The 25,458-nt window shown below is 58.5% G+C and overlaps 4 protein-coding genes across 9 annotated transcripts; 2 read left to right on the top strand and 2 right to left on the bottom strand.

Annotated features, from left to right (window-relative positions):
• Positions 1–1,483: 1,483 nt before the first annotated feature.
• On the bottom strand, positions 1,484–13,100 carry RRP12 (ribosomal RNA processing 12 homolog). 2 transcript variants are annotated; one of them, XM_066554934.1, is made up of 34 exons: positions 12,924–13,077; positions 11,838–12,070; positions 11,656–11,739; positions 11,350–11,426; positions 11,059–11,164; positions 10,770–10,886; positions 10,518–10,656; positions 10,067–10,194; positions 9,682–9,780; positions 9,505–9,596; positions 9,317–9,428; positions 9,055–9,152; positions 8,809–8,923; positions 8,400–8,542; positions 8,092–8,213; positions 7,900–7,964; positions 7,628–7,790; positions 7,385–7,539; positions 6,938–7,005; positions 6,655–6,748; positions 6,293–6,451; positions 6,091–6,171; positions 5,906–6,011; positions 5,655–5,762; positions 5,402–5,559; positions 4,962–5,053; positions 4,711–4,869; positions 4,361–4,533; positions 4,109–4,225; positions 3,753–3,802; positions 3,393–3,471; positions 2,466–2,533; positions 2,009–2,091; positions 1,484–1,816 (listed from the first exon to the last, which is right to left on the bottom strand). In XM_066554934.1, the coding sequence occupies exons 1-34, from the start codon at positions 13,060–13,062 to the stop codon at positions 1,714–1,716; spliced, it is 3,885 nt and encodes a 1,294-aa protein (XP_066411031.1). In that variant the 5' UTR covers positions 13,063–13,077; the 3' UTR covers positions 1,484–1,713. The 2 variants fall into 2 exon arrangements, 1 of the variants encoding a protein (XP_066411031.1); XR_010784024.1 differs by lacking the exons at positions 1,484–1,816; positions 2,009–2,091; positions 2,466–2,533; positions 3,393–3,471 and having other exon boundaries at positions 4,109–4,251; positions 12,924–13,100.
• Positions 13,101–13,498: 398 nt separating this feature from the next.
• PGAM1 (phosphoglycerate mutase 1) lies at positions 13,499–16,127 on the top strand. The gene is made up of 4 exons (XM_066554933.1): positions 13,499–13,711; positions 14,076–14,350; positions 14,854–15,034; positions 15,129–16,127. The coding sequence occupies exons 1-4, from the start codon at positions 13,570–13,572 to the stop codon at positions 15,296–15,298; spliced, it is 768 nt and encodes a 255-aa protein (XP_066411030.1). The 5' UTR covers positions 13,499–13,569; the 3' UTR covers positions 15,299–16,127.
• A 504-nt stretch (positions 16,128–16,631) lies between these two features.
• On the bottom strand, positions 16,632–18,882 carry EXOSC1 (exosome component 1). 2 transcript variants are annotated; one of them, XM_066554674.1, is made up of 8 exons: positions 18,840–18,882; positions 18,517–18,632; positions 18,269–18,343; positions 17,606–17,694; positions 17,359–17,392; positions 17,184–17,234; positions 17,021–17,105; positions 16,632–16,878 (listed from the first exon to the last, which is right to left on the bottom strand). In XM_066554674.1, the coding sequence occupies exons 1-8, from the start codon at positions 18,868–18,870 to the stop codon at positions 16,772–16,774; spliced, it is 588 nt and encodes a 195-aa protein (XP_066410771.1). In that variant the 5' UTR covers positions 18,871–18,882; the 3' UTR covers positions 16,632–16,771. The 2 variants fall into 2 exon arrangements, with proteins under 2 accessions (XP_066410771.1, XP_066410770.1); XM_066554673.1 differs by lacking the exon at positions 18,840–18,882 and having other exon boundaries at positions 18,517–18,831.
• A 137-nt stretch (positions 18,883–19,019) lies between these two features.
• Positions 19,020–24,799, top strand: ZDHHC16 (zinc finger DHHC-type palmitoyltransferase 16). 4 transcript variants are annotated; one of them, XM_066554321.1, is made up of 11 exons: positions 19,020–19,093; positions 20,986–21,504; positions 21,704–21,898; positions 22,086–22,174; positions 22,384–22,412; positions 22,617–22,750; positions 22,971–23,018; positions 23,602–23,687; positions 23,964–24,087; positions 24,160–24,230; positions 24,574–24,799. In XM_066554321.1, exons 2-11 carry the CDS (start codon positions 21,268–21,270, stop codon positions 24,686–24,688), a joined length of 1,128 nt encoding a protein of 375 aa, XP_066410418.1. In that variant the 5' UTR covers positions 19,020–19,093; positions 20,986–21,267; the 3' UTR covers positions 24,689–24,799. The 4 variants fall into 4 exon arrangements, with proteins under 4 accessions (XP_066410418.1, XP_066410420.1, XP_066410419.1 ...); XM_066554323.1 differs by having other exon boundaries at positions 23,964–24,082; positions 24,574–24,685; XM_066554322.1 differs by lacking the exon at positions 22,971–23,018.
• The last annotated feature ends 659 nt before the right edge of the window (positions 24,800–25,458 follow it).

Here is a 25,458-nt window from a genome sequence, read left to right as displayed (position 1 = left end):
CATCCTCTGTGCTAATAAAGCTCTTCTGTTCCATGCAGTCATGTACTAATCTATGCAACAACATGCAAATGAAGGACAATAGAGTGAGTAAGCTGGAGCTCCCAAATAAATTAGCTACAGCCTTCTCCAGGCCCTGTCTCCAAGGAGAGAGGGGAAAGCAGGAAGACAGATAGCTCTGCTGGGTCTAGAGCCTCAGGTTACAGGTGCTGGTGTCTCAGAAAGTGACTGCTGCCTGTCTCCCCCTGTCCTGCTCTCAGGGGAGGGGAGGGCATCAGGCCCACGCTGCAGGCAGCAGAGGAAGATGGTGTAGCTCCTGGTCACAAGGTGCTGCTGGAGAAGCCTGTCCTGTAGGCCAGGCTGTGAGCTTCCTTCTGGCAGGACAAGCAGCAGCACTTCAACTTGGTCATGGGGCTCAAGGGTCCCACTGAGAGCCCTGGGTGGGAAAGCACAAAGGGAACAGCATTCCTGACAAGGCAGGACCAGTATCAGTACAAGAGCTCCTCCTCTATCCCAGGCTTTTAAAAGGATCTTGGGGGAAAAAAACCCAAACAAGCATAAGAAAACCACAAAACTGGATTTGCAGCCTCCAGAAAGAAGCCTGCAGTAAGAGGCTGAACAATCACAATCCCTTTAGCTTATTACAGAACTGACATGCTGGAATTGCAACGCTTCTAAGCTGCCACAAAAGGAAATTACAAAGGGCTGAAGGCTTTTTAATAGGAAAGAGGAAGGGAAAGCCAGCTACATTCACCAACACTTGTTCTTAGCAGTGTGAGCAATGGGATCTGTACCCACTACCCTCAGCACTGCTCTCTGCAGCACACTTTGGCCAAACACCATCTCTTGCACTCAGCATAGAAATAGCTGGGCAAAACCTGATGCTCAGGCCAATGTGACAGGGCTGAGCAGCTAAAAAGGTTCAGGATTACTCATGCTACTCAGGTCTGGCAGGAAGTGGCCAGAGCAAAGGGCTTCTCTTGGCTCTCAAAAGTAAGAGAAATGGCAAGGCACAGAGCTTTGCTGTAGCAGTCTTCCAGCCAGTTTGAAGAAATTTGCAGCAAACTGTTCCTCCCCCACCGTCAGGCATGGCTGATATGGGAAAAGTGTCCAGTGGTCAAATGGCAGTCACTTTCTGCATGGCACAGATCCCCTGGCCACGGTTTTGGGCAGAAGAGCCTGCCAAGGAGTTTGGTAAAGAAAGCTGATTGTAAGGACTTCAGCCTCTCTGGCTTTGTTCTATGGCCAGCTCCACATCTCAGCCCTATTGCACATGTGCCCCACTGCTCTGTGCCACAGTGCTGCTCCCGGCAGCCTCCAGGCAAGCCCAATGTGGGAGAGAGAGCTCTGGCCCCGTGTCCAGGCTGATGCTGCTGTGAGCCCTGCAGGATGCAGCCCTGCAGCGGCAGCAGGGCCCGCTGCACATGGACAAAGGCACAGCACAGTTATGCAAGATCTGAAGGGAAGGAGAGAGGAGGAATCTGGGCCGGGTAAGAACAGAGGATATTTATCTATGTAGAGGATTCTTTACATATTCCTTGCTCTCACACACACACACCCATGCCTGTACCAGGCACAGAAGGGCCATTAGTCCATAATACACCCAAGTGGCTTTCCAGGGAGTCTCAAACAAATGGAGGTCACCTTCAAGAGGACTCCCAGCTGTTCCACTAACAGGATGCTGTGTCCTTGGGCAGGGGGAACACTGGAGTGTCCTCAGGAGCGCTGGGACTTCAGACGGTTCCTGCAGCCGGCCTTGGCCCCGCGCTGGGCTCCCTTCATCAGGCCCTTGAACTGGCCCTGCATTTTCGCCCGCTTCCTGCAGGGAGCAAGGAGCAGGAAGCTGGTTTGGAGCAGGCACTGGGCACACCTAACCCATGGGGATGCTGCTCCAGACTCTGCAAGGAGTGGCACAGCAGATGACAGGGGGCTCCCAAACCCACCAAAAACCCATAACAAAATGCAGGATCAAAACCGTTCCCACTCCTGTGCCCTTCCTGGTTAGCCTCACCTTCTGTTGAGTTTAGCTCTGTTCAGGGGGATGTAGGCATAGGGGTCGAGTTGGCCCTTCTTCTTCACGTCACCTTTACCTTTCTGTGGGAGACAGTGACATGAGAGAAGATGCAGCACCAGGGAAGACGCATGCAACCCATTCCAGTGCAACTCTGCCACCTAACTATCCCAAAGACTGTGTTGCAGTGGGGTTCCAGCTCAGCACACTGCCCTGGGAGCTGATTTCCCACCAACATGATGCTACAGACACCTGCTTTGAGCAAGGATAGGACAGGAACTTTGAAATGGGCTGGCAGTGTTCAGAGATACTGAGCATTTGGTAACTCCTCTTGGAGCAGAGATCCCATCCAACCTTGGTGCTACAGGACCAGACTCCCAACAAAAATGGTGCTTCGTGCCCCAGCAAAGTCCAAGCATCCCCACAGACAAACCCTGCGACCCCATGGCTCCCTCACCTTGGATCTATACTCTGCACCGAAGGCTGGCTTCTTGTTCAGTGGCCGATGGATCCCAGAGCCTCCAGCTGGAAAAGAGAATGTACGTTGGAAGGAGGTCTTGGGCCTCCCCCTGCCCAGTTCTAGCCTGTGGTAACTGTTCCTGTTTTTGTCTCCAGCTCTTGGTGTCAGGACAGCAGAGGGGTGGCAATTTCCCACAAGTAAAATCTCAGGAGAAACGTGTAGAGAACTGTCTGAAATTAATGAAGGCAAATGCACCTGGGGAGAAATAACCCCAAGCACCAGTTCAGACTGGGGGCCAACCTGCTGGAAATCAGCTCTGCAGAGAAGGACATGGGGATCCTTGGTAGAAAACAAGTTGTTCAAGAGCCAGCAGTGTCCTTGTGGCCAAGAAGGCCAAATGGTGTCCTGGGGTGCATTAGGAAGAGCTTTGCCAGCAGGTCCTGCCCCTCTAACTCAGCCCAAGTGAGGATGCACTTGGAATGCTGTGTCCAGTTCTGGGCTCATCAGTATAAGAGACACATGGAGCTCATGGTCCACTGAAGCATTAAGGGACTGGAGCATCTCTCTTATGAGGAAAAAGCTGAGAGCTGGGCCTGTTCAGACCAGAAAAGAGGCACCTAAAAGGGGACCTCATCGATGTCTGTAAGTATCTGAATGGAGGGCGTCAAGAGGATAGCACCAGGCTCTGCTCACTGCTGTTGGGTAATAGGACAAGAGGCAATGGCAGAAACTGATGCACAGGAAGTTCTTTGCTATGTGAGTAACTGTGCATGGGAACAGATTGCCTAGAGAGGCATTCTGGAGTCTCCCACAATGGAGAAATTCAGGAACCATCTGCATGCAATCATGTGCCATGTGCTCTGGGATAACACACGTTTCTGGCCCCCTGGGGATCCCCAGACTGGGCAAAGGCAGAGGATTTACCTCTATACTGAGAAGAGGCTCCACCCTCAGCTTCCTCATCGTCTGGCTCCTCTCTGAACCGACGCTTCTGACTTTTCTTCTGCAGAAAAAGACAGCAGGAACCCTGCAGCTGGCTTGGCCTTACAGTTCTGCCCTCCCATCGACCCCCAACCTCCTGCTTCCTCACTATGGGCACCAAGAGACTTTCCAGACAGCACATCCCCATCCCAGATAACTTCCTGCACCCCTCCAAGCAGCTGGCAATTGCCTGGTGTCCCCACTGGCCTCTTGGGCAGAGCTGCAGCTGCCATGGCACAGGCAGTGATTTGGCAAGGATGAGTTCCCCCAGCATCTCCTCAGGACCACGAGCCCCATACTCACACTGCGGAGCCCCACATCTTGCAGCACATCTGCCATCTCCTCATCTGCTCCTATGGTACAGGATAAGAAGGTCAGTGTGTGATGAGGGCATGGCAGAGCCCTGGTACTGTGCTAGCCCCTGGAGGGAGTGGCAGCACCAGGGTGCCTCTGCTGAACCAGCACCTTCCTGATGATGTAGGTGACTGCTTCCCCTGGGCAGCGGCCCAGAAGAGAGCCACTTGGTGTGACACAAAGCCATACAAACTCCTGCCACTTTCACCCACATCCCCCCAAGATCCCACGTGCAGGTGGCAGGATGAAAACCATTCAGAGACCCAGAGCAAGTCTAGAGTCGCCCCTGTCAGCCTGGGTAGTACCTTTGCCTTCATCATCATCCAGCTCCTCCTCCTCTTCATGGATGATCAGGCGTCCGTCCTCAGACATCTGGAAATCATGGCTCACTCCTCTGGACCGCTTGGAGCCTGGCTTGGTGGCTGCTCACAATGAAATGGGTCAGGGCCTAGAGAAGGATCCAATTCTGGGGGCAGCAACCCCCAGGCCCCTGTGCATTGCAGCAGCCCCTGCCCCATCCATCCCTCCCTAGCCCCATCTGAAGCTCCACTCCTTACCCAGCACCCGCTGGGACACATTAGGGTCCAGGAAATTGAGGGGCTCATCATCTTCCCCTTCCTTGAGCCATGCCTGGCCCTTCTGCCGTGCTTGCTTCCTCCACTCCTTGCTCCGATGCCGTTCCTCCTCTTCCTCCTCCTCATCCTCTGAGTCAGCCAGGATCTCCTCCATACTGGTCAAAAGGTGGAAAGGATGATGGAAAATGGATTAAGCCCAGGGGTGCACCCTGCCCCACAATGAAGAACAGCCCTGGAGATGTCTCCAGCATCTCTAGGTGCACCAGCTGAGCAGTTGCAGTGCCAAATCCCCTGTGGGGGCTGCTCTTTCTTCACCCTGAGCCCATCTTCACCTGTCTCCTCTGGGCTGTGGTGCTGGTGCCTCCTCCTCATCCATATCTGCAGCTGCCTTCTTCAGGGCACGCTGCTTGCGGCTCCGGGACTCCGCCTTGCGGATGTTCACCAGCACTTTATGGTACTCAGCTGGCAGCAGCCCCTTCACCAGCTCAAAGCTGAGGAAACACACAGAGAGCAGTCAGCACCCACCTTCTCCTGCACTGCTTCCCAGAGAGCTCCCTCACCACCCCAGGACACCCTGGCTTACCCAAACTTGCGGATGAACTTGATGAAGAGGTTTCGCAGCTTCATACGGAAGTGGCGCCTCATGTCATCTGAAAGGTTCCCCACAGCCTCCAGCTGTCAGGACAGAAACCCTCAAGACCAAAGTACACCTGCCTTGAGGACCCAGCCTCCCAATCTTTATCTGCGTGGCCACCTTGTCCACCCTGCTGCCATCTCTCCATGCCTGCCCCAGGTAAGGCCATGGGGAGGTGTCCATACTTGGCAGTGCTAGTTCATGGGGCTTTTTTGGCACGTCTATGCCAGGATGCAGGAGAGAAGCCTCCTCATTGCCATCTCAGCCACTGAGATCAAGGTTGTTTCCTTGGCTCCCAGGCAGAGTGCAGCTGGAGATGCTCCTGTCTGCCCAAGGCAGACACAGCTTTGCCCACCACCCTCCTCGAGGCACCCTGTGCATGATCTCACCATTGTCTGGACATGCTTGGCCAGGAGCTTGGTGTCCACCAGGAGCAGTGTGACCTTCAGGAATCCCAGGGCTGCCTTGACCACATCCCGTGTGCGGGAGGCCAGCAACAGGCAGATGTTCTGCAGGAGCTGCTCCACCACACTGAACTCCAGGTGATCTGTAACCACGGTGGGACTCAGTCACAGATGGCTTCCTCCCAGTACCCACCTTCACCAAAGGGCTCTGCCTCATCCCCCCAGCCCTCCTGCTCACCTTTGAACTCGAAGAACAGGCGGGTCAGTGCCAGCACGGTGCAGCTGATCATGGTGACTGAGCCAGTGAGCCCCACGTAGATGAGGAGCAGGAAGCGCTGCATAGCCTCTGCAAGAGGGGGATGACTCAGGGCCCGACTCGCTCTGTGTCCAGCAGCATCCCTGGACCATTGCAGCAGAATGCTCGGCCTGGGTCTGACCTCCCTGGGGCCAGAGTGGCTGTGGGGCTGAGCAAGTAGAACAGAAGCTCACCTTCAGGGGTGGGCCCAAAGCGGATGAAAGCATGGCCCATCTCCACGAGCAGCATGAAGGCGTTCTTGCGGGCCCCCACTGACACCTCCTTGGTGCACAGGATGACCTGGAGGAACACAGCATGTCACCACTGCTGCCACTACCACAGCCAGAACCAGCCAGCTCCTCACAGGAACCCTGCTCACCTCTGGGACCAGGGCAGTGACAAAAGGCTCGTGCTCTGCAGATAGCTGCTTCACAATGTGGAACAGGCATTTCAGCCGTGGCTGGGGAAAGAAACAGACCAGCACTGGTACACCAGCGACACACACCTGGTTACCCTGCCGCCCACCCTATCCCTTCCCTTCCAGCAGTGCTGATCACCACCAGCACAGCCCTTGCTCTCACCCTCTTGGCTGGGGATGCTGCGCTCTTGAGTGAGTCCAGCAGCGCTGCCTGCAGCTCCTGGAGGTGGGAGTGGACGAAGGCCTGGCAGGGAGCGTGGGGAGCAGCACACACCTCCTCCAGCACACGGTATGCCTTCTTCTGCATGCTGCGCTCTTTGCTCTGCAGGGATAGCCAGCATGCTCTCACTGTCAAGGCAGCCCCTCACCATGGTGTCTGAAGAGACACCAGGACCCCAGACCACCCAGCAGAGACCTATCCCCTAAGACAGCTGCTCAGTCCCTAGAGTGTGGGTTCAAGCTGTCAGAAAGCAGAAGGTGCCCTACTGCAGCCCCAGCTCCTCTCAGGGCTGAGGATCAACTCACCTGGAGAGAAGGCTGGATGGTACGGTACAAGGAGTCCAGGGACTGCTCATCAGCATAGGGTGCCATTGCCACTACCAGGTCCAGGATGGAGAGTCTGCAGCAGAGAAGGACACACAGCTGCAGCTGTTATCTGTGGCATCACATCCCAACCAAGCTGGGACACCAGCTGCAGGTCACATCAAGTGCACAATGGTGGCAAAGCCCACACAGGACAATGCCCTAGTGCTGCTCACCAGGAGCATGCCAGGAGTTTTACCCATTAGCATCAGGTCCCAGGTGTTACCTGGCAAACTCAGAGCTCTCAGGACTGGTCAGCTTTGCACTGGCTTTCTCCAGGAATCCACACACCATCTGCAGGGCAGGCACAGAGAGCAGGATCAGAACTGATTGAAGCGAGTGCTTTTACAAGAGTTTACAATCCACCTGGCAAACAACTTGCTAAAGGACTTTGTGGAGACCAGAAGCACCAGAGAGTCCAAAAAGACCTGGACAAATTCACAAAGAGCTTGTGCATGATGGGTGAGATGTGATTGCAAGACTGGGAAATCCCAGACTGTGGGTTGGAGAGGTCTCCCTGCCCATGAGGGCAGGAAGGACTGCTCTCTGGTCAAAGCCTTTCTTCCTGTCCTCATCAATTAGGCCTGCACCAAAGCCCCATCAGACTGAGTCCAGCTGGGAGGTTCTGGCCCGAGCCAGGACAGCTTGCCCCAGTGCTCCAGATGCCCCTCACCTGAGGATCTGTGATGGTCAGGTAAGCACGGACAGTGTCCAGCACAGAGCGGCGCTGAGCACTTGTGCCCCCATCCTCCTCGGGTTGGCTGTACACGTTGAACAGGATGGGCAGGAAATTTTTGGCAAAGCGACCCACTTCTGCCCGCTCCGCATCTAGGGAAAGGATGACAGGGGGCTACAGATCAGCATTTCCCCTCCCACAGGTGGCAGGAACCCCCCACAAGGATCTGTTTCCCCCAACCTGTCTCGCAGCCTTTGTGGATGAGGGTGCGCAAGGCCTGGCACACCGTGGGGCGGAGATCGGGGCGCTCACTGATGGCCATGCCCAGGGTGCGGGCCAGCCCCTTGAAGGCCCCCAGCACATCTGTGGGATGCGTGCAGAAGCCAGGAAGCAGAGTCCAGACCTGGAAGGCAAAGGAAAAGGTGGGAGGCCACAGTCTTTGCCCCAGTCACTGCTCCCCAGCCTGGTGCCAGGGGTACACTATGGCAAGGCTCCCAGGCACTGGTTGTCACCTGCCACTGCAGCGTGTCATAGATCTTGGCCTCCACACTCTTCCCAGCCTGGGTAAACTCTAGGGCTGCAGAAGAAAAAGAGATGAGCAGAGCAGAAGACATTGTAAAGCCTTGTTCCACCCCAGGGCAGAGAAGGGAGGTCCCATAGAACACCCTGGACTGCTGAGACCCCTAATATGCTGCTCTCCTCACCTCTAGTTTTCAGGGCAGCCGCCAAAGGCAAGAAGTAGCTGGTGAAGAAGCCAAGGCGTGCACCCTGCACGTTGTCCCGCAGCACTGGCAGGAGCCAGCTGCGGGGGAAATCCAGCGTCTCCCTGGAGAGGAAAGGCATGGCTCAGGAGGGTGTGGGGCACTGCCAGCATCAGCTCCTGGGCACAGGGCACCTTGACCCAGCCCAAAAGCTGGGCACAGGTAGGCTTAACAGCCATACCTGCAGCACTGCATGGGGAATGAACGGGAACATAACAGCTGCAAAGCTGCTATCCCATGACTGTACTCACTCCTTGCCATTGATCTCCAGGGGCACAGCTTCCAGGAGCACCTCGGGACCCATGGTGCTCACAGCAGCCCCCACTGCCTGGTCCACTTCAGCAGTGTAGGGAAAGTGTGGGGAGAGACGCAGGTCACACAGGGACTGGAGACACTGTGGGGACGTGGCAGGACAGTCACAGAACAGCCATGTGCACAGGGCTGGCACATATCACTCTGCCTACCCAGGGATGCTAGCTGCCCTGCATGTCCCTGTGCCGAGCATCCCAGAGCTGTGCATGCTCTGGCCACACGTGGACAACAGAGCAGGGCAAACATCGTGGCCCTGCTCCAGCTGGAGGGGGCAATGCAGCCCAGACAGCAGTGCAGTCACCCCACCAGCCTCTATGGATGACGCTGTGCCCTTTTAGTCTGGCTCACCTTCCTCATGATGGGATGGCACTGTTTCCCACATGTCTCAAAGAAGACCTCCAACACTCGCAGAACTTCATCCCACGCTGCATGGAAACGGTATGTCAGCCCTTCCTCCACTGATCTGGGGAGAAGAAGGAAGATGGTCACACTGGCAGTATTCAGGGTGCCCACCAGGCCTGCTAGACCCCATTGAGGAATGGCCAGAGCTCAGCAAGACCCATAGGCAGCCCCTCCCAAATCACTGCACCTCACCTGAACATCTTGCACAGATAGGCAGCAGGGGCTGGGGCAGATGCAGACACAGTGCCCACATCCTCCATGTGGGGAGCAATACACTCACTCAGGATGGTCTGCAAGGGCAAACAGGAAAAATGGGACAGGTGTTGGACCACAGAACCCCCAGCCTCACAGGCACAGAAGGGCACACCACTCACTGGCAAGCCCCAAGCCCCATGGCTGAGCCCCACACAAGGCCCAGGGTATCCAAGCAGGGAGAGGTGTCTGAGTGTGGTACCTCCAGGGTCTGTGCTGCTGCTGACACCACCTGGGAGTGTGGGGAGAGGAAGCAGTTCATGGCAGCAGTGAAGAGCCGGGGCAGGTGAGCCCAGCACAGGTCCTTCTGCAGCCTGGAGAGGAAAGAAAGGCAGATTAGAGACCAAGCAGGCACCTCTCCTCTCGCCCAGCCATGGCCCCCATCTGCACCTGCCCAGGTTGATGTGAGCCCTCTCCATGGTGGACAGCCAGGTCAGCAGAGGCTGCAGGTCACTCGTGCTGGGCACATAGTCATAGAGAGCCTGCAGAAGCAGAAGGTTGGGTGGGTGGGTGGGTGCTCTGCAACTGCCAGCTCTATCCCTCCCCACACTGGTAGGCCACACTCACAGTGATGATCTGGGCATTGAGCTCAGCTGGCAGGCAGGCCACACTGGCCTGGGCGCTGAAGAGGCTGTGGAAAGCTTGCATGGCACACGCTGTCACCAGCTGCAAAGGACATGGTGTCAGGAGAGAGGGCTCTGCTTTGAACCCAGTCCCCCCTATCCCTAAGCAGGCTCTGCCCTGGAAAACCCAGCACTACTGCAACTACGCTGGGTCTGCATAGCCTCCCTCTTCCACAGCAGTCAGGACAGCAAGCTGTCCTGGGCTCTTTTCCATTTGCATCCTGCATTTCCAGACTCCCAGTTGACAGCTGAGAGAATTTGATCCCTTTCAGAGTGTAGCCCACGGGGAAAGGGTCTGGCCTTGTCATCCCTGGAGTGGGAACACTCACCACATGGCTAAGGGTCATGACTCGGAGCAAGGTCTCACAGCAGGTCTTCACCACAGCTGCAGGGAAGCAGGGCAGCACGTCCCGCAGCAGGGCAAGGACATGCAGGGTGGTGGTGGCCTCCTTGGCACCTACAGGAGCAGAGTAAGCTCTGAGCCTGTGGGACACCACAGCAAAGCCCTGCCCAAGGCAAAGCCCCCATGATAGCAGTGGGGCTGACCCACAGAACACTCCAGAACACACAGGGTGAACACTCCCCTAACTTCTGGGAACAGGAAAGCACCAGAATGGCTGAGGAGGCTTAAAAAAACCAAAGGTGCCCCAAAGATACCTCATACCCTCCCCAGCAATCCAGCATGCTGCAATCTCTCCTCTTCCCTCCAAGTCCTTATTCTCCCACAGTGGCAGAGTCCCCCACATGCAGCTACAGACTCCATAATCCAGTGCCCCACACCTCCAGCTTTTTCAATCTCCTGCACACAGAACTTGGCAGTGGAGGGTGCTGCAGGGTGATGCTCAGGGGCTGCATCACCAAACATGAACTCGCTGCCCCTCAGGACAGAGCACACACCATGCTGCGCTGCTTTCCGCACCTGCGGGAAGAAGAGCCCAGGTGAGCAGAAGCTACAGACCCAGGGGTACAGCCATCCCCAGAAACAACCCCCCAGAGCAGCATCATCTCCTGCCAGAAGCACTGAGCTCTCACCTTGGGCTTGGTATGAACACAAAAGCTCAACAAGCCGTGATAGACCTGCAGGGTGACAGGGTAGCTCCAGGCTGCCAAGTCTTGCTTGCGTAGCAGTGTGGCCAGGCAAGAGAGGACCTATGGCAAGGGAGCAGCAGGGACATTAGCATCACCCCACAGAGACATCGTCCTTTCACTGCAAGGGCCTCAGGCCGAGCACCCAGCACCACCCTACAGCAGCAGCCTTGACCCCAGCACTCAGCAGACCCCGGGCAGAGCTGACATGGCTGGCTGCCTCTTGGCTACTCACCCATCTCAAGGCAGAGGTGGAGCTGCTGCAGGCCTGTGAGGACACGATACTCATGAAGGCTTTTGAGGCATCTGAGAACTTTTTAATAAGAACAGGGCTCGGGACCCTGCCAGGAGAAAGGGACATATCAGTAGGGTGAGGAGCAGACAGCTGGTAGTAGTCACAAAGGGGACTGCATCGCCAGCTCATCCCAGCTGGATTCCTTCCCCAGCCTGGGGAGGGAGGACAGCACCAATCCCTTTTCCATGCTGGGGTCTGGTAGCTGTCTCTGCTTCTCTGCCAGCCACTCACCGCTTTAGGACAATGTTAAGCAGGTAGGCGACAGCAGACAGTGACTCGGGGGACTCCACTGCCTCCAGTGTGGTCATCTGGGAACAGAAGGGATGGCTAAGGGATGGGGTGCAGGGGGTCACACCAGGCCAGCCCTTCCCCAACCCCTGGGGAGGGGGAAAAGAAACCAGGAGCAGCCCAACAGCATCTCTGCTGAACAAAGCCACTCAGACTACAAGCACAGACCTTTCTCTATCCCTTCTTAGAGCCCACCCACGCTGCCAGTAGCAGCTCCCCTCACACCCCTTCCACACAACCAGCACTCACCAGTGCAGCAAAGTATTCTGTCTCACTCTCCTTGCCACCTCGGGAGCGGATCACTTCTGTCACAGCTGCCAGCACGGCACAGATCTGAGAGCAGCCAGCACAGCAGGTCAGCACCTCTCAGCCTCACAGCCAGGGGCCATCCCCCCAGACACCCCCCTTCCCCAGCCCTGCTCTGCCCGTACCTCTTTGTGAGCAGCAGAGTTGGATTCCCAGAAGCGCTGCACCTTGCTGAAGGTGACGTTGGTGCAGTCGCTCAGCCCGCTCAGAAAGGTGCCAGAGGATTTCTCTGTGGCAGCCTCCTCAGCACTGCCCTCCTCCATACGCTGGGCGCTGTCACCCGCCCGCTCCAGACGCAGGGACCCTGACTGCAGCTCATTGTGCAGCTTCACTGCATCCACTGTCAGGTTACTTTTCTCTGCAGGGTGAGAGATGTGTCAGAACTGAGGAGTCACACTGCTCTACCATTCACCCCGAAATCCCCCATGCTCCCCTCCCCTCCCAGCCAGACTAGCTTGGTTGGAGCTCATATCCAGCACGTGGAACACAGGTGCTGCTTTGCCCCAGTGGGCAAAACCACAAGAATAACTGTAAAGAGCTCCTTGTTGCTGTGCAAAGAAATCAGAGCAGAGTCCAGTCGTCTCTGATGAAAGACAGCATCATGTCCACTCAAATATATGCCGGTGTACCAAGGCTTTAATAACACTGAGGTGCTTCTTGTACTCTGCCCTACTTATCTTCCACCTGAAGCCCTAGCAACCAGACAGCCAGGACAGATGCTGCATGTCCCTGTGAGTCCCAGCCATCAGCCTGTATCTGCATTAGATGTTGAGATGAGATTTGCTTGGCCAGGCATCTGCATAGTATGCATAAAAAATATTCCCTTGGCCAGGAGCAGCCAGTGCTCTCAGAGTCCTTTGGCACACTTTTGGTTTACCTTCCCCATCATATGGCCGGCTGAATGTTAGTTTGTCACGTTCCTCATCACACCAGACACCACAGCAACACTTAAAGATATGATGCACCATGCGATGCCCCATTCCTCTTCTGAGGCCCGCTGTCACTACGAGGTTAACTCCTTACGCCTTGGTCTAGGTTTCCTCCCCGGTTTGCTGCCTCCGCCTACCTTGGAACTGTCAGCGGCTCCGCTCTCACTCCTGCCCCAGCCCCAGCTCTCGGAGAACCCCAGGGTTCGCCCCGCAGCCCTCCGCGGCCCTGCACCCCTCCTGGAAGAGCCGGGCACAGGAGGAGCCGCCTGCCCCTGCCCTTACCTGCCGGCCGGCTGCAGAAGCGGCTGCGGGCAGCCAGACGATGCTGGCGGGTCTCGGGGTTGGAGTCGCTGCTGTGGCCTTTCCGCCAGCGCTTCAGCTTGGCCGCGGCTCCCGAGCGGAGCCTCCCGCTCCGCGCCATGCTGGACCCGGCGCCACGTGCGGCCGCGCCCACAGCCCTGTTTCCGCTTCCGGCGCCAGCCGCCATCTTGAGTCAGGGCGGCCCTCAGGGAAGACCGCGTGCCGGCCGAGCGGGCGACAAGCGGTGTCGGGGGGGTCGTGCCCAGTCGGGGCAGAGTTGGGAGACCCGACGGGCCCAGGGGCAGCCACCGGCAAGAGCCCACCAAACATCCCCGTGCCCGAGCCGCGGCCCTGTGAAACCGCTAGACCCAGCCCGTAGCCCCGGCCGAGGAGTCACGTGTTACGTATTACTGAGTATCGTGACGTCACTGTGACGCCACGCCCTGAAGGTCGCACCGCCCTTCGCGGCCGCGCCATGTGGTACGTGCGCCTCCGCCTGGCGCGCGTTCAGCGCATGCGCCTCCCTCCTCCCACGGGCGGCGCGCGGGGCGGGGCGGGGCCGAGCGGGGGCGTTAATCGCGCGCGGCAGCGGCGTGAGTAGCAGCGCGCCCCGGTCTCTCCACCCGCCATGGCCGCCGCATACCGGCTCGTCCTCGTCCGCCACGGCGAGAGCGCCTGGAACCTCGAGAACCGCTTCAGTGGGTGGTATGACGCCGACCTCAGCCCCGCCGGGCAGCAGGAGGCGCGGCGCGGTGGCGAGGCCCTCCGAGGTACCGGTGGACCATGGAGGGGGTGCCGGCCAAGAGGGGGGTCGCGGGGAACGCGGGAACGGGATGCGGCCTAGTGCGGCAACGTCGAGCCTAACGGGTGCTGGTTTGGGGCTCTCCGATGCTGGGCGAGGGCCTCCAGTGCCGGGTCGGGGGTTCAGTGCTGCTGGGTGAGTCGTAGGTACCGCAGTGTGTTCGTTATCCGGTACCGGTCGCGTCCTGGCCGCCGCCGCTTTCTGTGAAGACGAGGACGCGACCGGTACCGGTGCGGTGAGGCCGCCGCCCTTGCCCTTTTCACCGATTGCATAAGGCCGGCCACTCACCTTCCTGGTCTTCCCCCGCCTCCCCCTTTCCCCGTATTTTCTAGATGCCGGCTATGAGTTCGACATCTGCTTCACCTCGGTACAAAAACGGGCGATCCGTACTCTCTGGACCGTCCTGGATGCCATTGATCAGATGTGGTTACCCGTTATCCGGACCTGGCGCCTAAATGAGAGGCATTATGGGGCTCTCACGGGTTTGAACAAGGCTGAGACAGCAGCGAAGCACGGTGAGGCGCAGGTCAAGATCTGGAGACGCTCCTATGACATCCCTCCACCTCCCATGCAGTCTGACCACCCCTTCTACAGCACTATTGCAAAGGTAAGACCCCGTTGCTCTTTGACTTCCTCGCTAAGGGTCTCTTAAAAGTTACCTACAGCATGGCCTTGGTTCCTGTGTAAGGTCTCCTGTGTCTCTGTTGCGTTATCTGGGGCTGTTGTGCATGGTGCTCATAGACTTTAGGCTGAGTTTATCCTGCGTCCTCCCTGTGGAGTTGAACCCCTGGGCATTCTACAGACAGATCCAAAGAAGAGGGCACAATATCTCTGTTAATCATTAGTGCCACGACCCATTGATGAATGTTTGATCTGATTTCTTTGCCCAGATAGGCAATGTATGACTTATCCCAGGAGGGCTCATGGCCCTGACTGTGGCTCATTGCAGCTCCAAACCTCAAAGGCACTTTCGTGCTTCCAAGCCTGGCTTTGCTTACATGTAGTGAGTCCTCAGGTAGAGAATCTGGGGGAGAGATAAAATCTTGCCACCTTCTTCCCACACTGGATGGGGGGCACTGGGCTGCTGTGTGAGCACGGTTGTTCTCCCAGGATCGCCGCTATGCTGACCTGACAGAGGACCAGCTGCCAACGTGCGAGAGCTTGAAGGACACCATTGCCCGTGCTCTGCCTTTCTGGAACGAGGAGATCGTCCCACAGATCAAGGAGGGCAAACGAGTCCTCATTGCTGCTCACGGCAATAGCCTGCGTGGGATTGTCAAGCACCTGGAAGGTAGGTCACCCCTGCAGGGACATCCCAGGGACCCCTCCTTCCCCAGCTGCCACTGTGGGAAGGTGCAAGAGTGACAGCACTGCTGTGTTTGCAGGCATGTCAGAAGAGGCCATCATGGAGCTGAACCTACCCACTGGCATCCCCATTGTCTACGAGCTGGACAAGAACCTGAAACCTGTCAAGCCCATGCAGTTCCTGGGGGATGAGGAGACCGTGCGCAAGGCCATGGAGGCCGTTGCTGCTCAGGGCAAGGCCAAGAAGTGAGGGCAGGCAGCAGAGCACCACGTAGTAGAGCCCCCTGCCATCCCCCACCCCTCTGTTCACACCCCCACAGTTGTAGGAACTCAGAGCTGTGGAGCTGGAGGTGCTCCCCACGGTTAGGCCCATTCCCTCAGAGCAGGCTCCCCTCTGCAGATAGCCTGGGGGCTCCGGGGCGAGGGCTGGACACGGAGGTCTGGTGTGAAAGGGAGCCCTGTCTCTGCCAGGCAGTGACCCCACACCTGTCCATGCTGTGATCCCAACCCTCAGACCCTGTCTGCAGAGGGACAGGCCAAGCAATCCCTTGCCATGCCAGGCTCCTCCTTTGCTTTGCATCCCTGGCAGCTCTCGTCACCTGTTTACTGTAGTTTTGTCACTTGATTTAGTCCTCCTGGAGCAGTGAGGCAAGTGCAGTGCCGGCAGTGACCAAGGTGGGTACCCCATCCCCTCGTGGGTGCGTGGCACAGTGACTGGGATGCCACTGGAAGGGTTGTGTTCTGGTGCACGTGGTACAGCACCCCAGGGTGGTACTCACGACTCTGGGCCCAGCTCTGCCAGCCCCTGCTTTAACTATACTGCCTTCAGACAAGGGTGAGGGAGGGAGCCTGTTGCCTGGAGGTGTGTGTCTGCACCATGCGTCCCCCAGCTGATTCCCATGCTCAGCCTGCTGGTGAAGCAGGTGCTGTTGTGTCCCATCCCTCATGTGTGTACGTGGCCTGTCACTGTGGCCTCCCCCCTGCCGGTGTCGTGAGCCTGGGCTTGCACAGGGTCGGTGTAACTGTCCAACCATAGCAGCTGTCTTGTTCCAGTTCAATAAAGGAGTAATGCGCAATAAGGAAGTGTCCACGTGTCTCTGGGCCATGTGGGCTCCATGCTGCCAGCACGTGCACATGCAGCAGTCACTGCTGGGCACGCACATGAGCATGCAGAAGCTGTGCCAGGCTCAAAGAGCAAAGCTCAGCTCTGCAATCTCTGCCCGAGAGGGTGATACCCTGCCATGCTCTGGTTTTTGGGCTGTGTGTGCCACACCCTCGTCCCAAAGAGCAAGGCCTGCAAGTGTGGCCTGAGGAGATATGGCCCCAGGCTGCTCTCAGCCACCGCCCACACTGGTTAGTGGTGTGCTGAGACAGGCTCTGCTCCAGGCTTGACTCCAGTGTAGCCCAGCGCTCTGTGTGGTTTGTGTCACTCCATCACTCCCCTTCACCAGCACTGAAAATGTGCTTCCTTCTGCCCCTGGTGCTGTGGAAGCTGTTCCTTCACCTGCCGTGCTGCAGGAGCCAGATCAGACTGCCGTAGATATCTGGCTCCCTCACTGACTGTAAAGAACAAAGCACGAAGCTCTCAAAAAAAATTTATTATGCAAGTAGCAAACCTCTCCTTGCCAGTGGAGGCCTGGCTGAACCTGTGAAGAGGGTGGGAACCCAGGGACTGCTCTGGCTCCACAGGCCCCAGTGCTGCAGCCCTCTGCCCCCTCAGGTGTTAGGTCTGCAGGAACTGGGGCTGCACCCGGGCCACCTTACGGAACTCCTTGGTGTGTGTCCGTGGGCACTGCATCTCGCACCAGCTGATGGGCACCATCTGCACCCCTGGGGACACAACATGTCAGGGCTGCTCCTTCCCAAGCTTGCACTCCTCCATGTGGAGAGGGAGGCAGCTGCATCAGCTGCCCCTAAGGCAGGGATGAGGCAGCACTGTTTCAGCCCGTCTCTGTCCCTGTGCTGCCCCTACCTGCCTCACTGCGTGCCACCACCACGCCCAGCTCGTTCTCTGCTGTGCTCAGCAGGTAGTTGGACTGTGCGTCCCCCAGGGAGATCTGGTTGGACAGAGGTTAAGGGAAAGACTTCCACAAGGGAGCCTGAGCCACCCCACTGTCCCTGAGGGGGAAGGATACAACTTTGGCCAGGACGATGTCACTGGGGCGGAAGCTCTTGTACACTTCTACCTGCACAGGAGAGAGCAGGCAATGCCACACAGTGCCAGGCTGCTGTCAGTGGGGGGACAGTGCCCCACAAGCAGAAACTAGGGAGCAACGTGTATAGAACAGTTCCTGGCAGTGGCTCACTGACCTTATCCTTCTCTGTGGCTCGGATATCTTCTTTCCTAAAAAAGGAGATGGAGGGATCTGAGTGCCAATAAGCACAGACAACTCAACAGCCTGTGGCAGAAGCTGTCCCAGCCTCCCTGGGCGCTCAGCAGGACCTGCTGGACACCAGCCCAGTGCTCAGGGCAGAGCTCCAGCTCAGGGCAGCCAGCTGCACTGCCCACCACAGCCTTCCTCCCCGTGAAGGGAGGGGATCCTAACCTTTTCCCTACCGTATGGTGCCTCGGAAGGTGGATTTCAGCGGCGTGGAGCCAACATACAGGATGTGGATCTTGGCAAAGCGAGAGTTAATACTGCAGACCTGCATGTAGGAAAAGGGGACTCAGTGGTCCAGGCAGGGAAAGGGCAAGGAGCAGGCAGGGCTGCACGGGGAGCTCAGGTCTCACTTGGCCTCCTCCACCTTGTGACCAAGCAATGGTGGGACACCTGGCAGCAAGCCAGGTGAGGAAGATTATACTTGTGCAATTCGAGGCACCAGAATAAGGCTGAGACCTGCAGTGATCCCAGTCCCTCTCCCACCACCAGGAACATAAGAAAACTAATCCCTGGTCTGTGTCATCCTTTCTACAAGCTGCTTGAGGCACTGACCTGCATGCTCCCTGCCCCAGAAAGAGTTATGGAAGGAGAGCAAAGAAAATTGTCCCCTCAAGCCCACCTCAGTCTCAGGGCAGGTGTCCCTCATGCCAATACTCTCTTTGTGAGTGAGAGACTCAAGGGAGCCCCTGGGCTGCCCCTGCCCTGGTGGGTGTTGTACAGAGGGGACTAAGAAGCTCAGGGACTCCTCACCCCACCCTACCCGTGTGCAGGAACAAAGTTCAGTAGGAGACAGAGTCGAGGCCCATGCAGTTTGTCAATGCAGCGCTCCAGTGCCCCACCTTGCATGTCACCACAGCCCCCACGTTGGGCAGGAGCTGGGACTCGCTGTCTCTCACCACCGACACCACGGGCAGCTGCAGGGCAAGACACGAGGGTCAGCGCAGGGCACAGCTCGTGCACAGGATCACCAGCCGAGCCCCATCGGAGTCCGATTCCCCGTGGCAGCCCAGTCTCCAGGGAGGCTGTGCAGCCTGGGCGCACAGCACTGAGCCCTGGGGAGGAGCAGCCGTGCCGCGGCCGCGCCCACCTCGTTGTCCTCATTCTTTCTCTCCAGACAGCCCGCCAGCGAGGAGAAGATGAAGCCATGACGAGTGTAGGTGCCGCTGCCAGCCGTGGCCTCCTCCGTGCTGCACAGCCGCTCACCTGCGACACAGGGGCTCAGGGGCTGCCGGAGACCCGGCCCCGGACCGCCCCGTACACAGCGCTCGCTCCCAGCCGACCTACTGCGGGGCATTCCCGGGACAAACTCCCCCGTACTGCTTCGTCCCCTACTCCTCTCCTAGGCCACCGCGTCCCCTTTCCGGGCAGTAGCAGCCCCAGGAGCCCCGCACCGCCCCGGGCCGCACTCACCAGGGACGCAGTAGCGTGCGGGAGGCGCCATGCCCGCTGCCGACAGGGCATCACCAGAAAGCCCTCACCCTATTGGTTCCAGACTTCAATGCTGCCCTGTAAGCGTCGCGGCTATTGGTTCTCGCCTACCCGGCGTGAGACATGCTGGGAGCTGTAGTCCGGTGACGGCAGCCGGTGCTCCCGGCATGCTGTGCGCGGGCGCTGCCCGTGGGCCGGCAGGGCCCGGGCATGGAGGCGGCGGGCGCCGGGCCCAGGTCGGCGGCGGCGGGTGGGGGTGTCAGGGCCTTGCGAGAGGCTCTGGGCTTGTGGGAGCTGTGGCTGCCGTGGGGCTGGGCGGGCTGGGCGGCGATACAGAGGTGCTCTGGGGCGGGGAGCGCGGGGGCCGGGAGGCGATGGGGGTGCTCCGTGTGTTGTGGGGCAGGAGGTGCCTGTGCGGAGCCGGGAGGCCGTGGGATCTGTGGCCATAGGGTCTGTGGCCATGGGGTGCGCTTGGGATGGGAGGCAGCGGGGGCATGCTGCTGGTCTGGAGGGGCCGGGATGCTGCGGGGCAGGGAGGGCCGGGGTTTCGGGGCTGGACGCGGTGGGGCTGTAGGCGAGGGCAGCCTTTGAGGATGGGGCTGAATGGCGGAAAGTGTCTTGGCGCTGTGGGGCTGGGTGCTGCTGAGCCGGGGAGCCGAGCGCTGTCAGCCACCGGAGGGTGCCACAGGGCTGCGCCTGGGTGCCTGGAGCTGGCACGGGAAGGCCTCCTCTTTGCCTGGGGTGGGGCCAAATCCAAGGATCCCCACCCCTCGGCTGTAAGGTTGGCAGTGCTCTTGTCTGTGCTGGTGGTTGCTGTCCCATTCCCGTGGGCTCGGTGCCCCGCGGGGATGTGGGGACGGCCATGGGCAGGGCGAGGGCTGGATCCCAGTGCCCGGCTGGGCGGAGGAAAGTTTTATGACTCTACTGGAGTCTCATCTCTGTGGTTGTGCTGCTGTCTTCAGGCAGCTGCCTGGGGACAGTGGGTCTTGCTTTGGAGCAGGCTGGCTGCCTCCCCTGTGGGTTCCCTGCCCAGCAGCTGCCGCTGTTGTAGGTGAGGAAGCTTCTCGGGGGGCAGGAAGGTGCTGTGTCTTTGGAAGAAAGGGCTGACCTCAATACCTGCTTCTGGCTGCAGTATTTTGTCTTTTACCACACTGACAGCACAGGGATGTGTGCCACCAAAAGGCTGCACGGCAGGAAGTTGTTGCTCCACTTTGCACCTGCTGAGTTTCAAAGAAAAGCTTTTGGCAAACCAAAGGGGAGATGTGGAGAAAAGAGTGATGAAAACGTTTGCATATCCCACCTCTCCCATACCAGGGCAGGAGCCCTGCCTGTGACCTGGAATGGGCTGCTGGGTCTGGGGTCCTCATATCCAGCACATCCCAACCTTGGGGTCAACCCCACACTCCTCAGGCAGGGTGGGGGAGAGCCCTGTCTCCTTTGGGCAGCCCATCTGGATGCTGCAGCTTCTGCCCTCACCCTCCCTGGTGCTCCCCAGGGGCTGTGTTGGTGGGCACAGCAGCGCAGAGAGACGATCCCTGCTGGAGGGACTCTGAGCTCTGGCACCAGAGCCTGGCACCAGGCCAGGGCGAGTGCTTGGCCCAGGCTCAGAACGTGCCTTGGCAGGACCCTGGGGCAGCCTTGCTGCTTAATATTGATGGGTATTGCCTGCACGGGTGCCTGGGGCCCCCAGCCCTGCAGATCGTTTTCCCATGTGCTGAGCCAGATCGGGTTCCTCGTCACTCCCAGCAAAGCTCTCAGGCAGGACAAGGGGCTCAGCAGGCAGGGGACCACTGGCCCGGGGCTGTCCCTGGGCCTCTCATTTGCTGGTGTGGGGCACTGTTCAAGGATGGAGGCGAGGAGAAAGAGGAAGTGTTGGGACTCTTGGAGTGAGGCTGTGAAGCTGTGAGGGTGGCCTCAGCAACTTGGTCCAGAAGTTGAGGTGAAGGGAAGTAGCATCCTTCACTTTAGGGAGGGACTAGGAGAGGAGGGATAATCCTTTACTGGCTCATCCACATTTTTGTTGTGTGGATTCCCCTGTTCATGAACATGTTGGGAAGGGCTGAAATCATCCCTGGAAATGGCCCAGCATCCTGGATGTTCATGCCTTCTCTGGTTTCCTTTGAGTCAGACTCTCCGTGTCATTCCCCCGGCCCCCTCCCCGCTGGGAAAGACGAGATGGGACCAGAGAGCACCTGAGCCCAGATGCTGAGGGGCCTGTGCCCCCTGCTCCGTGCAAAGAGACATCCCGGCGACAGCGGCCCCGCAGCCTTCAGGAGCTCAGCTTCTCCAGCTCGGCATCCTCGTCAGCTCAGGGAGCTGCACTGCCGGCATCAGCGCGTCGGGGACAGCCAGGCAGCAGGGTGGCCTGCCCACGCCCAGCTCCTGTCCCCCCAGGCGTGGTGTGGCAGGGATGAGGAGCCGGCAGCGGATGTTTGCCGCCGTGATGCGCCTGCTCCTCAAGTGCCTGCGGCTGGGGCGGCGGCGGCGCTTCAGGCTGCTGCGGCAGGTGGAGCAGCTGTGGCACTACGGGCACCTCTGCCTCCGCTCCTTGCTCTACAACTCCTTCACCAACGGCGATGTGGTGCTTGACTCTCTCTTCGAGCCGGTCTACTGGCTGGTGGACCATGTCACCCGATGGTTTGGTGTGGTGAGTCCCCCTCTGGGGCAGGGTGCACGTGGTGCTGGGGCAACGGGCTCAGGGCTGCCTGTGCTTCAGGCAGGAAGTGAGCTGGGACCTCAGTGTGTGGTTCAGATTGGTTTCCTCTGGCTCTGTCCTGCCCATGCCTCTTCCCAGGCAGCAAGGGGCAGGCGCTGCCCACTCCAGTGACCAGGTCTCTTTCCTGTAGGTGTTTGTGGCACTGGTGATCGGGCTGACGAGCTCTATTGTGGCCATCGTGTACATCTGCCTGCTGCCCCTCATCCTGCAGACCTACACACCTGCCTGGATATGCTGGCACCTCGCCTATGGACACTGGAACCTCATCATGATTGTCTTCCACTACTACATGGCTATCACCACTTCACCTGGGCACCCACCACAGGTGAGGCACCACGTGAGCTACAGATGGTCACTGGGAACAGCCTGGTGATGTTGTTGCAGGATGTCTCTAAACTGGGGAAGCTAGCCTGGGCAGTGCAGAGTGGGGAGGCAGTGGGGTGGCACAGAGGAGAGCAGGAGTGCAAGATGCAGTGTTTAAGATGCACAAATCTCTTCTGATCTGTGCACAGGCCAAGAACGACCTCACTGGTGTGTCCATCTGCAGGAAATGCATTGCCCCTAAGCCAGCTCGCACCCATCACTGCAGCATCTGCAACAGGTAGGACACCCTCCCTCTGCCTGGGGCAGCCTTTGGAACCCTGTTCCTCACCCCCTGCCTGCCCCAGTATGAGACAGGGGCCCTTCCCCTCTGCTCTGCCACCTCCTTGCCCTGTCGCTTGTAGCCTGCAGGGCTGGGGGGTGCCTGTCCCCTCCCAAACACACCCCTTGCACTGGCTCTGACACTGGCACCGGTCTCCTCTCTCCCAGGTGTGTGCTGAAGATGGACCACCACTGCCGTATCCTTCTGCAGTACTAACTCATGGCACACTCCTGGGGGGAAGCAGCACTGCTTCCCCCTTCTCTCCCAGTCCCTTTTCTCAAGGAGACAGCCAGCATAGGAATGGGTGATGGGAGCAGGGCCCAGAAGAACTGCCCTGGTCCCTGGGTTGGATTTGGACCCATGGTCTGTCACAGTTATGTACCTTTAACCCCAGAGGCAGCCTGGCTAAACAACTGTGTGGGCCACTACAACCACCGCTACTTCTTCTCTTTCTGCTTTTTCATGACCATGGGCTGCATTTACTGCAGCATCAGCGGCTGGGACATGTTCCGGGATGCCTACGCAGCCATTGAGGTGAGCAGCTTCTCCTGCCATGCACCAAGACTGCCTGGCTTCCCCAGGCTGAGCTTGCAGAACAAGGCTGGGCCAGCCCCAGCCATATAGTGACTGTGCTTCTCCTCTTCCTCCTCCTGCAAGGCCCCCAGCTGCTCTGGTCCTGTGGGGTATGAGGGGAAGGGTCCCTGTCCCACTCCTCTGAGACACATAACTGGTGCCCTGTTTTCCGTCCCCCTAGAGAATGAAACTGCTTGAGAAGGAGAGACTGCAGGTGGCTGCCAACCAGGTGGGACATCCCTGCCCCCCAGCTGCTCCAGGCAGTGTGGAGCAGAGCTGCTGTGCAGGCTGGGTCCTGCTTGGGGCTCCGTTCTCAAGGAGCACCCCACATCAGAACCAGCCCCCATGTTCATCTCACATTTCAGAGAGCTGGGGCTGGTCAGGCAGCTCTGCTACGGACAATGCTTCCAGCAGCTTGGGGTCTGCCTCTCTGCACCCAGCTTCCAGGGGCTTGGGTTGGTGACAGCTTCTTGGCATGTGCTACTCAGGCCATGGTCTCCTGGTGAAGCTGCAGCACTACATACACATCTCTCCATGACCACCAGCTGCAGTGTCCTGATGAGGCCCATGGCTGCTCCCTGCCCCCTCACCTCCAGCCCACTGTTCCTCACACCTGTGCCAGCTCTGGGTGTCTGTCTGTCTGTCTCGTGGCTATCCCAGCTGCCTCCCCCTCACCCTGGCTGTTGCATTAGTTCCAGCTGCAATCCTTTCTTGCTGTCCAAGCTCTGCAGCAGGGAAGGGTGCAGAGATCCCTGTCTGGCTTCAAGCTGTAAAGCAGTTTGGGTAATCCTCTCCATCTGGTCCTTTTTCAGACATACTACCAGACCCCACCACCCACCTTCACCTTCCGCCAGAGAGCTTTCCACAAGAGTGTGGTCTACCTCTGGGTCCTGTGCAGGTGAGGGGGCCCAGGGGCTGGGGAAAACAGAATGAAGCCTGTGACATTGCTTGCCATCTACCTGCCTGTAGCTGGGCTTGCTCACTCTAGCACAGATGTTGCTGCCCTGCCAGCCTTTGGGCCACAGGGAAGGAGAGATTTTGTCTGTCGCAGGAGATTAGACAAGCCGACCCACTTAGGTGGCTGTGGGTGTGGGGAGACAGTCTCAGCCCCCGCCAGCTGCAGTGCCAGGGAAGGAAGGCCTGTGTTCCACCTGCTGTCCCTTGTCATACCTAGCTCGGTGGCACTGGCCCTGGGTGCCCTGACGCTGTGGCACGCTGCCCTCATTACTCGCGGGGAAACGAGCATCGAGCGGCACATCAACAGAAAGGAGAGGCAGAGACTGCAGAAGAAAGGCAAGGTGAGCCTAGCCCACGGCACGGGGGCTGGCTGGGGCAGAGCCAGACGTGATGTGCCTCTCCCTGTCCTACAGGTCTTCAGGAACCCCTACAGTTATGGCAGCTGGGATAACTGGAAGGTGTTCCTCGGTGTGGATGTGCCAAGGTAAAATCCTGGGGAAGCCCCTGCCTGAGAAGGTGGTGGCTCAGCAGCCCTTGGGGTTGTAGGGACAACAGGGGCTCTCCTTGGGCTGCTGGGGGAGAGGACAACAGCAAACATTGATACCACACTGCACTGCACTGGGCTTGGTAAGGTGTGGAAGACGTGGACATCATGGGCCTTGTGCCTCGGGAGCCCTGTCTGGTGACAAGGTGGCATGCCCAGCACACCTTTGCCAAGACAATCTGAGCTGAGAAGCTCAGCCATTGTGGCAGCTCAGGATATGGTTCCTCAGAGCTGAGAAGCACCAAGACTTCACCTTTTGGCTGTGGCCTCACTTTCCCCACAGGCACTGGCTCACCCGTGTCCTGCTGCCCTCTCCTCACCTGCCCCACGGGACAGGCCTGAGCTGGGACCTGCCTCCCTGCGTGACAGAGCAACGCACGCCACTCCTGGCAATCTGAGGCCCTGTGCTCTGGAAATCCCTTCCTGCAGGCAGGGGAGCGCGTGGGGAACCCACTCCACACTGCAGCTTCCTTTGGCCAAAGTGCCTGGCAGAAGGCTGGCACATATCACTGACTGGAGCCAGAGCCATGGGGAACTCTTATGGACAGCGTTGGTGCCTGGACACCTGCCCTCTTGGCTCTTGATGGCTGCAGGCAGCCCAGGGGTGAGGTGGCAGAGCTGCTGCTCGTTGCTCCAGCTGGACAGTGCTGCCCTCATTAGCACAGGTACAGGCCAGCATTGGCCCAGCTCAGCTCTCTGAAGGGCTGGGCGCAGAGGATGGCACCCCCAAGTGCTCCCCGGGGAGTCTTTTTAGGACCATTACTAAATACTGTTTTTTTTTTTAAGGGAGTCTGTTTGTGTTATCTTGTGGGGGGACATGGACTTCTGGGCATGGGAGATGAGGGACAACAGTGTTAAAAGAGAAGGAAGAGTCTATAACCAGCAGGATCTTAAGCAGCTGAACACACAGAAGAGCACTGAGGACCCAGCCTGAGCTGCATGGAGACCCTCAGAGCATTATCAAAACAGATATATTTATTCTTCTGGTACATGGGTTGTCACACACCACACGTGTGCACAGACCTGTCCTCTCCACTCACATGTGGCAGGGGCTGTCCATCACTGTCCCTGGCTGCAGTAGAGGGTGGGCAAGCCACAAGCAGCATAGCTCCTTCCCTGCTGTGGGTACTGGGAAGGGACTGCAGTGAGGGGTGCTGTCTGCTGGCCT

The sequence above is a fragment of the Molothrus aeneus genome, chromosome 8 (genome assembly GCF_037042795.1).
Source record: "Molothrus aeneus isolate 106 chromosome 8, BPBGC_Maene_1.0, whole genome shotgun sequence".
NCBI lineage: Eukaryota > Metazoa > Chordata > Aves > Passeriformes > Icteridae > Molothrus > Molothrus aeneus.
The sequence above is the reverse complement of the archived record's forward strand: the minus strand, read 5'-3'. Positions and strand labels throughout refer to the sequence as shown.